Genomic DNA, 17,530 nt, shown 5'->3' with positions numbered 1-17,530 from the left:
CCACCAGAGCTAGCAGGGCCTACAGCATCCCACCAGAGCTAGCAGGGCCTACAGCATCCCACCAGAGCTAGCAGGGCCAACAGCATCCCACCAGATCTAGCAGGGCCTGTTTGAACCTGTGGCTTTGCTTCTGGGCAAGAGCCCTATAGCAGACTCCTGGCTCTTCAGGAAATAAAAGGAAGCGGAGGCCTCAGGTAGTGTGGGTATCCCTGAGCACCAATCTCAGTGGTATCGCCAAGGACACTGCCCACCTGGACAGCACATATGCTCTTTGACCCCATATATCAATTTCTAGGAACATGCCCCAGCTGTGTCCTGTGACTACACATGCATACGGCAGAGGCGGGTAGGATGTTCAGTGAGTCCGTTACAATATCCAGGAGAGGCCATGGAGTCTGAACACAACACCCTTGGGTGTCCTGTCCTGGTTACTGTGTTGACATAGGGGACAGTGCGCAGTGTAAACATTGGCATATGGCACTGCCTGGATGTGCGGCAGACTCTTGAGATGGAACAGGAAGGAGCGGGAGCCTAAGGAGACAGCATCAGGTTTGCAATAGGCAAGCACAGCCCCGGGGTGGGGGGGAGGTGACGCTAGACTGCATGCACTGGTAATATAGGTTATGTAGGTAAGCTGTCAGTGCTGTTTGAACCCACTGAGATGCTGGCTGTAGACGTGGGGTTGTCCCCACACTCCAGATCAAAGCATATTTTATTCTGAAGTCCTCTAACCACCCCCCCCCTTATGTAAGGCTAGCCCCTCGGTTCTGTCACCATGAGAAGGAAGAGCAATGGCTAAGGGTATTAAAAATAGGATGTCCTTAGCAGCTAGAAGTTAAAAATCCAAAAGAAGTTGACAACATTTATCTCTCAATAGAAAACGTTTACAGTGGGAAAGGCGAAAAGCTGGTCCTGCAGAGAGAGCGGCTGTGTGTTTGCCCCCACTTTGCTGTACCTTTTGTTTGCTCTCTTGATTGGGCTATTCCAGCTGTCTCTGCTTGTCATTGTGAGCCCAGGATTTGGTGATGTTTACTCTCTGCTGCCTCTCTCCAGTTATTCTTTTACTTTTGCTTGCTCTATGCTTAGTAAACTCATCCAAAACTGAAAGCACGGCTACCATAGATCATCCTCCATAGTGCACAGAACAACTGCACACCACACAGAGTCCCAGTGATCAACAGCAGAAAGAACAGATGTGCCACTGTCGCTGATCGCCACCTGAACTAGAAAGCAGGCGGCTGAACCAGCCACATGGGGCAAGCCAGGCACCTGGGTGAATCTTTCTCTCTTCCCTTCTCTCATCTCAAACATCCCTGGCTGATTTCAAACTCACTTTGAGGCCAAGGATGACTTTCAACTACTGCCCTTCCTGCCTTCTCCTCCCGAGTGCTGAGGTTAAAAGTGTCCACAAATCATGCCTAATTTTTGTGGTGCCGGGGTTCAAACCCAGGACTTCAGGCATGTTAAGCAAGCACTCTACCACATGAGCTAAGTTCTAAGTGTCAGCAGACGCCAACTGGGGGCATAGAGGCCAGTGTTTATCCATATTCAAGAGAAGAAAGAGTTGATGCTTTGGAAGAATATGACAGTAGCAGAAATAGCACCTTTGCCCTCCGGAAACTGGTTCTGCCTGAATGTCATCACACTCAGGGCCAAGGTTCTCTTGCAAGAAAGCACAGAAATCCCTCTCACCTGTGGTACATGACATTGGTGGCCTCGTATGTAGGGTTAATGGGGTACTCATAGCCGATCTCCACAGCCCTGGCACGCTCTTGGGCCATGTATGCGCCACGTACCAGCTTGGCCCCAAAACACCAGCCTTCACGGTGAGCCAGTTCCATATCCATGGTCACATTGTCATAGGCCTCCTGCAAGGCCAAGCTCAAAAGTCACAGGGAGCCAGTCTGGTGGCAGCACTAGGACAGCCTACTTCCTCTGTATCTCAGGTTAAAGTGCCCAGGCCAGCCAGAGGCTGCTGGGGAGACATGACACTCAAAGGATCTGCGAGACAGATGTGGATGAAGCTGAGCCTCCAACCTCCACCTCCAAGGAAAGGTGACAGAGGCCATCAATAGTCTTCTCTCTGTAACCTGAGATGGCCCTGTGGGTGTCAACCCAGATGCCTGGAGTTACTGTGTATTTCAGAGTCAGGTGGGCCAGTTAGGAGCAAACTGCCACCTGTCTGGGACTACTCCCATACACACCATGTCTCTGGGTGCCCAGCAACTTATTAGCCACCTTGGGCTGAGGGGTTGGGCTTGGGGTTTTTCTGGGCTCACAAGTCTGCTTCTTTAACCCTGTCAAATCTTCCAGGAGAGTATAGTGATTTTTTTTTTCAGATTCAAGAGGGCCCTGTGCTAATAATAGGATAGTCAGCTATGACTCTTCAGAGGAGCCTGGCACACTCTGAAAGAGCTCCTTGCATTTTGTTATGACTGTGGGAAGATGATTTGCGGGGCACCACAGTGCACATGTGGAAGTCAGGGGAAACTTAGAGAAGAAACTGTCTCTCTCCGTTCACCATGGGATCTGGGGATCAAACTCAGGTTGGCAGGCTTGCAAGTATGTCCACGGAGTCACTCGCCAGACCACACATATACTCTTGGATCCTGGACAGGCTCCAGGCAGCCTTGTTCCTCCTTTGTACCTGGCACCAGCCCAACCTCTCCTGCAAGCCCAGGTGTGGCCACTGGGCAGGGCCTGTTTCCTACATAGTTGACCCCGGTCTAGGATTAGTAGCCCGCCCATTCCTTTATCTGTGCTGCTCTGGCCTCTACAGATACTGCATGGCTTCACAGAAAGGCATATCCATGCAGGGTGGTGGGGCACACTGCCTTGAGAGCGTCGGCAGGAGGTAAATGACTGTACCTTGAGGTAGCACTGGAATGTGTTGAAGATGAGTGGCTGATCCACATTGAACCTGCGCTGCATCTCCAGGGTCAGGCGGCTGATGGCCGGCTGGAAGTAGCTCTGCTCAGCATCTATCATCAGCCGCACGCCTGTCTCTCTGGCTTTCTGAGTGGTGCATAGGGTAGAATCTGTGGTTGACGGTTGATGATGCCCTCCCTCTGCTCAGGTGCTAGGGCCCCTAATGCTCTGTACCCCCCAACACAGGTAGGGCTGCTCACACCTTGGCCAGCACATCCATCCTCCCCCACCACAACACACACTTACACACATACACACACACAGATCTGCTCCATACACACACACAGAGATCTGCTCACAAGTTAGCCAGCACATCCATCCTCCCCCAACACACACACACAGCTGCTCACACCTTGGCCAGCACGTCCATTCTTTGCAGCATCCTCTTCATCTGCTGCTCCTCCTCCTCAGTGAACCGTGACAGCAGGGGCTCCAGCTGGCCTGTCTGCGAGTATAGCAGAAGTCAGACCACTGTGGGCCACAGTGCTCCACCTTTAGGCCAGTCACCTCACCCCTCACCAATGCTGTCTTCTGCCCACCCTCCTGCCCCCTCAGGGACCAGAGAGACCACCTCCCAGCACCTTGCCTTAAACCAGTTAGATCCAATGACAACATGCCCTGAACCGAGTGCCAGCCAGCTCATGCCTACACGTGAGGAAAGCTTTCCCAAGTAAGCAGCACCAGGCCCAGGCCTGTACCCCAAGAAACTTATTTCTATGCCCGGCCTTCGATTCTGAGATCAATAGGGAGCCATGAAAAGAAAGGCAAAGGAAGGGAAGCTAGACTCCAGCCAACCAGAAGGCTCCCGGGGGATAGAAAAGGCTCGAGAGGAGGGGCTGTGGTTATGGGGTACTTCCCAACTTGCAGCGTGGGACCAAAATGTGGCCTTCAAGGAGCCAGCCAGCCAGCAATGGACTGATGATGAGAACTGGCAGGCTGGACCCAGAAACCCCATACAGCACAGAGGTCTGCAGCCACGGCCCCGGGATGCTCCTGCAATGCTAATGACCCATCCTTTCACAGATCTCAGCAGCCTCCTTTCACTGAGCACAAACACCATGTGCCAAAGTCTGTCGGTGACCTTGGAGCGGAGACTCTGTGAACACACTGCACCCTGAGGTTCCAGGACAGTGGCTCAAAGTTCGGGTTGGGCCCCCAGTCTCAGGGGCTGGGAACACCACAGAAGAAACACCTGCTCGGCTACTACTGCTATTCCTCCTTCAGAACCCAGAGCAGGTGGGGTTCCACCCCTCTTTCCCCCTGAATACAGGCCACACTAACAACTCACTCTGCCAGATGAACTTGGTGTAACTTCTAAGGCCAGGCTGCAAAATTCGATGCACTTCTGCCTGGCCTTCATCTCAGGGGACACTCACTCTGGGAACCTAGCCACCATGTTTTGGAGAAAGCCCAGATGACAGCCAACATCACCTTCCATGCATGTGAGCAGGGTACCTCTATGACCTGCTGGCCCTGCCAACCTCTAAGTACAAGTAATCAGGAGACCCCAGATGAACCGTGTTTGGCTCTAAAGACTTGTGGTGACCTGACACACAGGACTAGGTGGACCTTCTCTCAAGACACCCATCCTCTCCTTGTGTGCAAAGGTCCACGAGGGTCCCTGTCCCACTGAGCACTGTGGACACTGGGTTTGTCTTTGTGGTGGGGTCAGAAAGAATGACATTTAGTCACAGTGAGTCCCCTGGGTGAGCAGACACATGGAATTGGGGGGTACCTGTACATTGGGGACCACCAGGTGCCTGGAGAGCTGGGTCCTGCTGTCAATGAGGCTGTTCCAGTCCAGCAAGTCCACAGTGCTAAGGGATGAGGTACATCAGCAGAGCAGGCAGCCAGAAATTCTGGGTCAACCACCTGGCTTTACCCCCAGGTACTGGGGTTGTTTGGGGATCCGACACACCAGCCCATCCCTCAAGAGGCTACTTCCAAACTCGGCTTTCACAAAACCCACCCAATGTTTGTTTTAAAAGATTGAATACTGCCTTTAATCCCAGCACTCGGGAGGCAGAGGCAGGTGGATCTCTGTGAGTTCGAGACCAGCCTGGTCTACAGAGCTAGTTCCAGGACAGGCTCCAAAGCCACAGAGAAACCCTGTCTCAAAAAACCAAAAAAAAAAAAAAAAAAAAAAAAAAAAAAAAAAAAAAAAAAAAAAGAAAAGAAAAGAAAAGAAAAAGACTGAATACTGCTCTCAATTACAAAAGAAAATTAAAACCAAAGCATAACTATTTTTGCAATGCATCAGTAGCAATCAAAACACAAAAAGTATACAGAGAATTCCATGGCCAAGTCAGGCTCAAGGAAGAGCCGAGGATGCAAGGCCAGGCAGAATGCAGACCTAGCCTCAGGAGGCCGGAGAAGCTAATGTGCTGGGCCTCCCGAGTACCACCTGACTTGACGTGGGCTCCTGGTGACATTAATCCCAGCCTCTGTCCCTGCTGCCTATCCCAGGGACTCCCGTCTTGCTCTACACTGAAGTTCGGTAATGTCAGGAAGCGGTTCCCTTGACACTGTCATTCCCACAGTTCATCCTTTCCTGGGAGGTGACCAGAAATAGAAGTCACTGGGGCTCAGCTGAGACCATGACTATCCCGGGTGGATGTAAGCTCTTACCCAGACACCCCCAGCGTCTCCGGTGTGAACCACCCCTCGATCTCAGCCCTGGATGCGATGCCCATCTTTGCGATGCTCTCCTTGGGAATTGAGAAGGCAGAGTCAGTACTGCCATCTCTCACTAACCGCAGCACCCAACCCCACCATGGGTCTGTTTGACAGCATCACGTCATCTGTGACAGCAGGACTCATTTCAGGCCCCATTTCTATTCCCAGCTGGCTGTGGTACCCTTTCCATCTTTGCCATTTCCCACATCCACTATCTGCTGAGCCAACTTCCTACCCTCCCAACCATACTCCTTGTAGACAGTAGAGCCGTTCACAATTCCTACCGCAGCCCGGCTTCCCTTCCTCCTCCTCCCTACTACCTCAGCTACGCGCAGCATCTCCAAGACCCCACCTTAGACCACTGTACGGTTCCAGGGGAAGAAGGGCTGCTCACCTGGAGCACCACCACCTCCAGCTTCTTGTCCACGGCAGCACGCCCGGCCTGTCCCTGCTCTGCAGCCATTTGATGGAAGAACCGTCTCCACCTGGTCAGCACGTCTGAGAACTGCAGCTGCCAGTGCAGGTGTGAGCCCCACTGCAGCACGTGCCCAGCTCCTCCAGACAGCCCCGGGGCCACCTCTTTAGCCCCAGAGCACAGCTACCCATCTGAGCATGCCTGAAGCCTTTCAGTGCACATGGTAGCCCAAGGGTCTCAAAGCCTCTGCATTTCAGATGTGTCACCACTTACCAGAAACTGTGGTCTCCCCAGGGCTGTGAGCTTAATGGCTGAGAAACCATCATTACTGGCTCCACCTGTCAGAAGCCAAAGGAAGAGTCACGAGTGTCTCCAAGGAGATGGATGTCTGGGTCAGAGGGACCAGGTGCACCTGATCTTTAAGACCAGTCCTGCAGCCAGTTCCTACCCATAGTGATACCCAGTCCTCTGAACCCCCTTGCACATGGCTGCTCTGAGGGCCTTGCTACAGAGGTGGGAAGGGCTGGTGAAACAGCCTTTGTACTGAGAAGACACTGAGCAAAGAAGCCAGAGAGGTCTGCACATTGCTGGCGCCATCCCTGGCTCAGTTTCTTCCTAATGCCTTCAGCACTATAGGCCATTCATGTATGGGTCCAGAGCACAGAAATGGCAGTGGAGTAGGGGCTGGGGCACACAACTCCAGGGAGAACAATCGGGGAACAAGCAGATGCCCCTCACCAAAATGCCAGAGTGCAATGACTACACAGGCCGCCCTGGTCCGGGAGGCAACTGCTCGTGACTATCCCACCCTGAAAAGTGCAATAAAGGTATGGTACCCACTACCACACCAGCAGGACCACTGAGACCCCATGGCTTAACTGGCCTCCCCATCCTCAATCCTCTTATACCATGGAGAAGTTGGCAGTCACAGGAAATGTGTCATCAGCTCCCAAAACTGGCCCTCAACCTGAGGGGTGGGGATTGCAGAACTCAGTATCAGGACACCATATGCAGGTGCAGCCCCTGGGCAGGAACGTGCACAGGTGCATGGACTTGTCAGGAGGTGCCGCCAGGAGCTGTCAGGACCCTTAGGAAGAAGCTGGACGCCTCTCAGTCCCTGAAGGTCCGGGCATAACCGCTCACTCCAGCCCTAACATCCTCCACAAGTCCAAGGCTCTACCTTGCAGCTAGCAAAGCAGGGGACCCCACCTGAGGCCTCAATGCATTTCAGTAAGTTCTCCATGTAGTTGTCACATTTGGCTTCATTGGCATAGAAGTAAGTGCGGGCACTGATGACACCATCTCTGCGGTCTCCAAAGGCAGGGTGGACCTGATACTGCTTCTCCCTCTTATTTGTGCCTGGGAAGATAGATTCATGGCTTATTAGAGATGTCATAACTTCACCTTCAATTCCCTGCCCATCCTAGCATAAGCTGACATCCCAGAGCTATGACCCTCAAGATGGGCTCCAAATAGGCCTTGCTGAGCATCCTGAAGCTGCCCTCCTGACAGCCCTGCTTGCCCTTCCTACTTGGGTCCCCCTTGCTAAATCTCATGATGCAGTAAATTGGGCCAAGAAAATAGAGACTCCATCACAAAGACTTGGACTGCGGCCTACCAAAGGCCAAGGAGACTGAGCCTTCCTGGAAGAGCTGTTGAAACTACAAAGAGCTTTGGCCAGGCAGTGGTGGCACACGCCTTTAATCCCAGCATTCGGGAGGCACAGGAAGGCAGATCTCTGTGAGTTTGAGGCCAGCCTGGTCTACAAGAGCTAGTTCCAGGACTGGGTCCAAAGCAACACAGAGAAACCCTGTCTCGAAAAACAAACAAACAAAAAAAAAAATACAAAGAGCCTGCATCTCACCAGGGACTCTTAGGTCAGGCACGCAGAGCCAGGACCGTAGCTCTTGCCACAGGAGGCAGTCTCTGGCCTTGTCCCTTGCCCAAAGGCTGGCCCAGGCCTGAAGTCCAGGTGTCTCTGGGGCCAGCAGACTATATTAGCGTGAAGAGTACCCATTCCTAAACTCACCGCTGCTGTCTCTCTCTGCTTCAGAGGTGCACGACCTGTAGGACAGAGGCAAAAGCAGAGGTCAGGTCACCAGGAGGCAGCTGAGCCTTGAACCAAACCATGAACCTGAAGGAGGGCTGGCTCAAGGAAACAGACCAACTTGGGTTAACCCAGCCCTTCCTGGGCCTGGCATGACCATCTGGGTGAGGGAGAGTATGTCCAGGCTTCCTATAGGTCGAGCCTTCCTTACTGATGAGGTCAGGCAAGGAGAGGAGCAGGGGTGTGAGCCACCTTGTACAAAGGGCTCCTCCAACCCAGCAACAATGCTTGCTCTGGCCTGCAGCCCTAACTTCTGTGTCTCCAGGACAGAGTCCCATATACCCAGCTACTCCCAACCTATGGCCCAACCCCAGCTAAGACTCTTAGGCCCATTTTCCAAATAGCCATCAAAAGTTTTCTTAGAAGATGCAAATGAGACCTTAAAATCACCTAACTGAAAATCTGCCAGGTCCCCATCATACTCAGAGACAAGTCCTCCACAGGGCACGGTGTTGAGGCACATCGCAGGGCAGAGAACTCCTCTTCCCTAGCACAGGCAACAGTGCCTTCCAGGTCTTCCCGGCAACGAAACTGAGTCATCCAGGAACCTTACTGCTCCCTGAGCAAATCTGGGCCACCAAGCAACATGCCAAGAAGCCTTGCCCTGGGCCCTCCTCTCCTATCCCAGGGCCCTTATCTGATTTGAGCCAGAAACTATGGGGGGGGGCAGGCCATATCCTTGGGTGCCTGGAGCACCCTCAGCCCATGAGGCCACAGCTCAGAGGACAGAAGCTAGACAGCTCTGCTCCATCTCCCTTACGCTGACAATATGTAACAAGAGGGTGAAATGCCACCTGGTAACAATGTCCTGAGTTTGTAATGAGGAGGCAGGCAGTCCCCAGGTGTCACCTGCCCTCAGAGGCAGAGAGCCAAGGTCCCTGGAGGATATGGGTTCCAGAAGAGCAGTCTGAGGTACAACCAGACAAAAGTCCCCTGAGGGCTATCAGTGCAGAGGAAGGCCCATGATTCCCTGAGCAGAAACCCTGTCAAGGAGGGAGACTCGGCTCCTTAATGACCCCTGATGGGAAGGTTGTTGGCATAGCCCACAGCCCACAGTTTAGGTGGTCTGGTCTCCAAGCTTTCAATGCCTTTTTTCATTAGCTGGGGACAGGCCTCCGGGTGTGTGCGGCCACTCACTCCCTGTCAGGTGCAACCCGTGGGCCCTGTGAGTTCTTTTCCCTGCGGGAAGGTGACATGTAGAGCCTGCCAGCTCCCCATTTCACCCCGACCACTGTCAGCGTGGCATTTCACCTGTTGTCTAAGGCTGTGAGGCAGAAGGTGGGCAGGCCTTTGAAGGCACAGACACAGCAGCAGAGCTGGGCCCGTATCCCTGCCACTGTTGGCATTGGAGGGTGGACACTGTTGGGTCAGGAAACGTCTATTTCTGATGTCCTGGAGCCCAAGCAGAGATCCTGTGGGACAAGCAGCCGGGACAAACTGAGCAACCAATGATTCTGCAAACAAGCAGGGTGCGCACGCCAGCCACACAGTCTCATAGCAAGGCCGCCTTGGGTGAGAGCACTCAGTGCTCATGCTATCTAGGCTGAGGCCACGGAATCCATTTGGTTATTCAACAGCAGCTTCAGTAAAGGCCCACAGCCAAATCCCCAGGCATCAGTGAGGTTCACAGGGGATGCTGGGGCTGGGTCACCCCGCCTTCAGAATGGCCAATCACAAGGCAGGGGCTGAGGGCAGGCTCGGACATTCTGTTCTCTGGGCCAGCAGCCTCACATGACTGCCTTTACCCAATTCCTCCCGTTAGCCACCTGGGGAGGAGCAGGGTAAAGTCAAAGGCCTGACAGGGCCTGTCCTGAGCAAGCAGCTGCAGCCAGAGGCTTGGGACCCAAAATCCAAACAAGGGTCTCTCAAGGAGTCACAGGCAGCAGCGCTTTGCAGAGAAAGGCCGGTTTTGCACAGGCCTCCAGTGAGCCAGCCGCCACCCCAGAGGGCAGAATAAGGCCACTCTGTCCTGCTGCCAAGAGGACAGTCTGAGCTGTGCTTTCTACTCACAGCCTGGGGAAAGGCCCTGCAGCAAGTCGGTGCCAGCAGGAGACTCCAGGCTGCCCATCACACCACACTGCTGCCTGCTGCCTTTCTCCTGACCATGAGTGCCTGCCTAGACCCAGTCTACAAAGGTCTACACCCTGCAGGCACAGCCATCTGCAGATTAACAAACTATCTGAGGACTCGTTGGAACTTGCAGTCAGGAATCCTTGGAAAGAGCCTGTAGCATACCAGGAAGCCAGGGCACCACAAATGTCTCTGTGAATGGCTAAGTCCCAGCCTTAAGAGGCTACACGCTTATACCACTCTGCCCTTGCAAACTGCAAAGGCAATCTGAATTTTATATCATTTTGTATCACAAAATATAGTTCTTGTTCTGATATTTTTCAGTCACTCAAAATGTGAAACTACATCCTACACTCAGTACTAAGTGATGAGCCGGACATGACCGAGAGCCGCTTTGCAGATCTAGCTCTCAACCCTCCTCTGACAGATACCCACAAAAGCCCAGTACTCTCGCCTCAGGAAGCAAGAACTCTAAGCACAGCTGACAATCAGGTCAAAGGCCGTCCCCGCCTTGGCCACCACCTAGCTGAGGCCGAAACCCAGAGCCTGGTGCACTGCAGGGCTACTCCTGTGCCTTGCCACACTGGAAAGGCAGGCCTTACTCCAGCTCCGTGCGCTCTGCCTCCTCAGGGCTCAGATCTTCCTCTATCCCATAGTCCAGGATGGAGCCGACGCCGAAGGCTTTGTTGTGCTGGATCAGAGGCCTGATAGACTCCTGGTCCTCGCCAGCCACAAAATGGCCATAGAAGGTCATCTTCATTAGTTTGTCGAACATCCTCTGCCCCAGAAGCTTCCTGGTGACATGGAGCAACTGGAAGGCAAAGGGAAGCAGCTGTCCAGCCGTCTGACTCCATCCCTGAAAGACCCCTGCTTACTCCTCCCCATTTCACCCCAGTGCCACACCGTGCTGCGCGTGTTTTATAGAGACCACTTGGAACAGGCTGCTTCCTGATCCAGGGCGGCATGGGAGAACCAAGGCGTTCCTTCTCAAGCTGCTGGCTCTATGAAGCTCTGAGCACATTGCTTCCCTTCGGACTCTTCCCCGAGGGGGCTGGCTCATGCATCGCCCCAGGGCACAGAGGATTGCCTGATCACCCCTTTGTGGGGAAAGGGGGTTCCAGCCAGTCTCTCCGAGGACAACAATCGACATTTCTGTGACATTTAGTGGTCATGGGGGCGGCACAGAAATAACTCTCTGGAATGATCTCTCACAGTGATTTGCCCTCTTGTTCTAACCCAGCAAAACAGGGCTTGATGTGAGGCCCTCCAATAGCTGCTGAGCAGTGGCCACACACAAAATTCAAACGGCTGGAGAGAGGTCTGTCTGCCAGACACCAAGAAACGGGAGCCTGCTCCACATCCTCATCCAGGGATGACTGGATACGCTGGCGGATGCGCCCCGAGGAAGATGGCTGCATGCAACCAGCCACTTTTTCTGTCGTATATCACTCCATCTCACATTACTGTAAGCATTCCTTAAACACGTAGGGAGAAAGAGAAGGAAGCGGACATCGTGAGAGACACCCACGGGGAAGGAGCTCCTCGCATAATTAAGGCAGACTGACAGCCAGTATTGTGGACAGGGATGAGGAGCCTTTGGAGGAACGAGGGTGCTCAGCAAGGCAAGAAGGTGAAAGGGTGAGCAAGGGGATGAGCTAAGGCAGTAAGAAGTGGTGACAAGCAGACCCCAGGTGCTTAGCAGCAAACAAACACACACACACACACACACACACACACACACACACCCCTGCAGAAGAGCCTGTGTCTACTCCTGCCCACCCACCTCAGCTCCAAGGAAGGAAAAGCCTGAGGTTCCTCAAGCCCCATGGACAATGAGCCCTTTCCTATGTGGGCAGTTATTAGTAGTCTAAGCATTCACAAGTCAAACACTACCCCATCGGGGCCCTGTCACTGCATGTGGGCTCCTGAGACACTGCTAGACAACACGCAGCCTCCATGCAAGACCTGGGATTTCTGCATTTTGTTCTTTCATCAAGAGAGTTATAATCTCTAATTAAATATATATAGATCCTGAGATGCTTTCCATGGGAGGGGTAGATGAAGGAATGGCCACCTATGGCAGTCATAGGTGACCAGTCTCACCCTGGTCACTGAGAATGGTGAACACACACACAGACAGGGTTGGCGCCATTAAAGCCAAGCCACCATTTCAAATCTGTCTCAGTGTCACTTATGTCCTGGGATGTCACCACCTGAGCTCAGGGCAGCACTAGTACTATCCAGGTGAGTAGAACCTTTGAAAGTTTACAAATTTGTACCAGTGATAGAGACAGTAAAACAAGCCAGGCGTGGTAACACACTTCTGTAATGCAGCACTTGAGGCTGAACTACAGACGATCAGGAGTTCAAGACCAGCCTCGGCTATAAAACAAGACCTCATCTCACAAGGAAAAACGACCGGAGAGGTGGCTGGTTATAAAGTGCTTGCCTTGAATTTGATCCCAGCCCAAGGGAGGCAGAGATAGCCAATTTCCCAGAGCTCACTGGTCAGCCACCCTAACCTAAAAACCTGTCTTAACCAGGGCAGGCAGACATGATGGCAAACTCCTTCAGTCCCAAAATTCAGGAGGCAGAGAGAGGCAGAGCTCTGGTCCATGTTGTGAGTTTCAAGACAGTCAGGGCTGCATACTGAGAAGCTGGCTCAAACACACGTTTTAAAAGTAGGCAGGGAAGCCTGGCCTGGTAATACGTACCTTTAATCCCAGCACTTGGGAGGCAGAGATGGGTGGGTCTGTGAGTTCAAGGCCAGCCTGGTCTGCAGAACAAGTTCCAGGGCAGCTAGGGCTACACGAAGAAACCATATCTCAAAAAAAAAAAAAAAAAAAACCAGACAAAAAATAAAGTAGGCAGGGGAAAGGCCAGTAAGATGGTTCATTGGGTAAAGGCATTTGCTGCCAAGCCTGATGACCTGAATTCAGTCTCTAGAACCTAGATGGTAAAAGGAGAGAATCAACTCCCAAAAATCGTTCCCTGGCTTTCACATATGTACTGTGGTGCATGAGTGCTCACATGCATACACACACATAATAAATAAATATTAAAGCAAACTTAAGAAATGGAGGCACTGAGGAAGCACACCCAAGTGTACCCTTGGGCTCCCATACATGCATTCTTGCTCACACACAAAGACGTCTCAAACAATGTCCAGGAAATGATGACAGTAAAACCAATTCTCTGCTTTGGCCCCAGAGAACCACTGTAATTTGCACCCAATCCCTTCACCTTGGGCTCACAATCAAAAAGGGATAGCCTACCCGGTGTGGTGGCACATGCCTTTAATCCCAGCATTCGGAAGGCAGAGGCAAGCTGATCTCAGAGTTCAAAGCCAGCCTGGTCTAGAGAGTGAGTTCCAAGACAGCCAGGGCTACACAGATGTCAAATAGGCTTGATGTAAAATAGGCTGCTTCATGGTCCCCAACAGGGCTCCAATCCTAGGCAGCAGTCCCAATCTCAGCTCCTCAGAACAAGTCTGGTTGCCCACTGCCCCAGCTAGAGTGTCAAAGCCGCAAGGCCTGGGTCGACTGTTCTTAGTCCAGCCCATTAGACTAGAATCTGGGAAGCAGAGCTGGGGGCCTGGCTCCGAACCATTTTCTTCAACACCAAGCCCTGAGGCCACAAGCAGTGATAACACAGATCTCAGAGGCAAGCTCCCAGGGCACAGCCTGGACAGGTGGAGCCAGGGTGGGGGTGGGATTTGCTGCTTCCTCCAGGAACCCATACCACACCCCAAGGCTCCAGCACTACCCAGAGCAGGCACCAGAGAGCCAGAGGAGGTGACTGGCCCTCCCCCTGGTCACCCACAGTACCCCGATTGACACCTAGGACTCACCCTCCTTAGAACCAACCCTCAGGCCCCCAGGGGACACTGCCTCCCAGCTAGGCAGCTCATAGAGACTCGGGGGTGAAGCAGAAACTGCTGCTCATCCTGTCCCCAAAGCAAACGCAGTCGTCACCTACGATACCCGAGGGGATGGTCCAATCCCTGCTCTGCAGGTAGTTAACCACTCTTTTCAAGTCATTGCTGCCCAGCTTGCCTCATCGTCCCTCCTAGCTGAAGTGCTGGCACCACTGGCAGATCCCATCCAGCTGCCCTTGGCCCTTGCTTTCCCCTGCTAGGGCTCCTTTTCCTATGTACCCCTCTTCTCCACTGGGCATTATTCGGTGCATTATGACCCTGCCTACCACAAACATACCTGGCCTCCCACACTCAGATGAGAGCCTTTCTTTTACTCCTAGGCTCCAATGCTTACAATCAAGTTCTTCCAGGGGCTTCCGGCAGCACTTCAATTCTGTCTCAACATGGTTGTGAGGTATGACTCACCTCCTACCCTGCTGTGGCCTCAGCTAAGTTGTAACTGTAGCTCCCGCTCCTCCAGACTCACTACCCTCTTTGAGATATCTTCCAGATCTGTATCCTTTCAAACATCAAAGGCCACCTTGAGATAACTTATCACTAACCCTTCAAGACTGGCTCCGCTTTCCCCAAAGGAAAGCTTTCCTCAAAGCTACCATGTTGCAGTTTAAAGTTGCCTGTTTTCTAGTCTCCGAGAACCTCCAGCTTCTACACTACACTCCAGTTGGTGCCCGCAGCCGGCAGACCAAAGCTGTCTGGAACACAGGTAGAGATGAGGTACCCTCCTGCCTGTAATCAGAGCACTTGGGAGGTGCAGGCAGAAGGATCAGAAGTTTTTGAATCCAGGCTCTTCAACTGTATTTATAATAAATTTAAACACGAAAGAGAAAAAGTTGGGAGTTTGACCTATATCCCAAAACTGTTCGGAGTACCTGTGTTTGGAGTGGCAGGTCACACTTGTGGAATTCTGGGGTCCTAGCCTAGATAAGCCCTTCAAGCATGACAAACTTGGAGCTGCATGGAGGATACCAGATTTATCACGGGTGAAGGCTGTATTCCTACACACAGTACAATCTTAAACACTATCAGCCTTTCTTTCTAATTGGTAGTGACTACAAGTAGGAAACTTCACGAGGTGAAACGGCCCCCTTTCTTGCCTGCCCAGCTTCAGGCCACGCTTGAGTGGCTCTGCCTGACACTTTCAAACTCTGAAACCCGCTGTCCGCGCCGATGTCCCCCCGCCGCTGCTGTCCGCTTGTCCACCCCACCCGCGCACCTTCTCGTGGTGCGCTAGCAGCACCGGCGAGGCACACAGGCGCAGCACTAGCAGGTTGCGCACCAGTTCCCAGCTCCGCCGACTGCGGTACGCCTCCTGCGTGTTGTCGAAGTCCACGACTGGCACAGGCCGCCGCACAGCTTCGGCCGCGCCCCATGCCCGCACAACCCCTGGGTTCGCAGCGGGCTGCTCACGGGCCTGCGTCTCTGTTGAGAGACCGGCGACATGAGGTGCCACAGAGCGCAGAAGAAACACGCGCCTTAGAGCCATGGCGGAGCCAATACGGGAGCCCAGGAGGCTTAAGTACCTTCGGCCAGCCACGCCCCAAGGTCACGCCCTAATCACGCCCCATCCCCGGAAGCCCCACCCACCATCCCGTGGCTCTGCTCCCATTTTAAGAAACCTTGTCCTGCTCCGCAAGCTAATCCATCTCCTCCTCCTCCGGAGGCCTTCCCTGGCGCGCTGGTTGGTTTGGCTTGATTCCCGTGACTGACCACGCCTCCCAAGCCCGCAGATTCTACTTCTACTGAATAGACCCCTCCAAAGACCCGCCCCTTGGGAACCGTGATGTTTAGCCCTGACATTTTCTTTTCCCTAGGCTGACCAGGTGGGTCCAGAGTCCACTGGTCAGTGCCATGACACCCTGGCACATTCGGATCCTCCGTTCCCCAGCAGCGGAGACTCACAGCTGAGGCCAGCCTGCGAAAATTCTGTCCCAGAAGGTGGTCCTCTTCCCATCGCTCCACCCTGCCTAAAGTGCTGTTTTAAAAGCTGCCTTCTCTGTGGGTTAGTGGTGGCGCACGCCTTTAATCCTAGCACTCAGGTGGCAGAGACAGGCGGATCTCTGTGAGTTTGAGGCTCAGCCTGGTCTACAGAGTGAGTAAGTTTCAGGACAGGCTCCAAAATTACTGTGAAACCCTGTCTCAACAAAACAAAACAAAAAGCTGCCCCTTTCTGTTTCTTTTTTGTCCTTTAGACCCACCTCTGACAAAGGACAAGCAAGGGACCCCAGGCTCCCCTGTGAAGCCTTGGAGCTCTAGTGGTTCCTCCCTCCTTTACCTCTCCACATCCGGTACCGCCAGCAGCAGATGTCACCTAGGAAACCTAACTGCCTCTACCTTGGTGCACACTTCGCTGTCACTCTCCCCATGTTTCACTTCTGACATCCCATCCTCCCACAGAGATCTAGTATGGTTGTGGGTAGCAATATGACCCCCAATATCCCCTACGGGCTTGGCCCTGCCTTTTCTATACCTCTCCAGAAAAGTTTCGGAGCCACGGACTCTCTTGTCTGTCTTAACTGTGGATATTTAGAGCTGCGTGATTCTTCATGGTGGGGACTGTCCTGTGCTTTGGAGAATGTTTATCGTCATCTTTGGACGCAGATGGCAATCACACACACACACACACACACACACACTTGAAATAACCTAAAACATCTCTGATATTGCCAGATGCCCCCAGAAAGCACAATTCCCACTTGGCTTAGCTGAAGATGACTTCCTAAGGCAGGACTCAAGTTTTTCCTGCTGTAACCTAATGGGGAGAATGCCAGAGGCATCAAAGTCCAGAGGCAGGAAGTCAGGAGGACCCTACAGCAGCTCAGAAACTTGACCACAGGAAGCAGGAGACCCTTGGAACGGTCACCATGACCATCTACCCATCCTCCTTTAGGCCTAACCCACACTCACCTCACTCCTCCACCGCTGCTGAGCTTCTGGGCAGTCTGTCGCATGTGTCTGTAGGACATCCACCGCTCCTGCTATGCTCACTGCGTAGTCCCCTTTCTTCTTCCTGAGACACTGGAGATCCTGCCATCATCCACAGCAGCCAAGGCCCTCTTCTCTCCTTCACTACTCCCTGCCACATTCCAGCTGATACTTTATGTGGCTTTGTTAACAGAAGGAAGGACAGAGTGACATAGAATATCTTTCATATCATAGGTTCTAGGTGTCTGGCTCATCCTCCAGCCCCTACCCTCATCTCTGTGTCATCCTGGACCCTTTGATGCCATGTGTCCAGTGGTTTTGCTACATTCCAAGCTCCTGCACCTGGTAACCAGTATTGGACCCCCAAGTTCCTGAGCCCCAGCTTTGCCCAGATCACATTTGGCAGGAGAGATTCAGGTGCATCTCTTAAGAGATATGTGCCCAGAAAAAGAAACCACACTGTGAACGTGCCCAT

General features: G+C 53.0%; 1 protein-coding gene across 1 annotated transcript in view; it reads right to left on the bottom strand.

The window, feature by feature from the left end:
• Positions 1–15,616, bottom strand: part of Prodh (proline dehydrogenase 1) — an 18,365-nt gene extending 2,749 nt beyond the window's left edge. Inside the window, exons 1-11 of the mRNA XM_005369962.2 lie at positions 15,347–15,616; positions 10,799–11,007; positions 8,049–8,083; positions 7,229–7,378; positions 6,293–6,357; positions 5,999–6,115; positions 5,557–5,636; positions 4,664–4,745; positions 3,281–3,373; positions 2,869–3,015; positions 1,693–1,868 (exon numbers count right to left, since the gene is read on the bottom strand). Of these exons, the coding sequence (XP_005370019.1) occupies positions 1,693–1,868; positions 2,869–3,015; positions 3,281–3,373; positions 4,664–4,745; positions 5,557–5,636; positions 5,999–6,115; positions 6,293–6,357; positions 7,229–7,378; positions 8,049–8,083; positions 10,799–11,007; positions 15,347–15,616 (1,424 nt within the window). The remainder of the gene's footprint in view (positions 1–1,692; positions 1,869–2,868; positions 3,016–3,280; positions 3,374–4,663; positions 4,746–5,556; positions 5,637–5,998; positions 6,116–6,292; positions 6,358–7,228; positions 7,379–8,048; positions 8,084–10,798; positions 11,008–15,346) is intronic.
• Positions 15,617–17,530: the final 1,914 nt, after the last annotated feature.

Source organism: Microtus ochrogaster, unplaced genomic scaffold (genome assembly GCF_000317375.1).
Source record: "Microtus ochrogaster isolate Prairie Vole_2 unplaced genomic scaffold, MicOch1.0 UNK68, whole genome shotgun sequence".
In the NCBI taxonomy this organism is placed as follows: Eukaryota; Metazoa; Chordata; class Mammalia; order Rodentia; family Cricetidae; genus Microtus; species Microtus ochrogaster.
The sequence above is the reverse complement of the archived record's forward strand: the minus strand, read 5'-3'. Positions and strand labels throughout refer to the sequence as shown.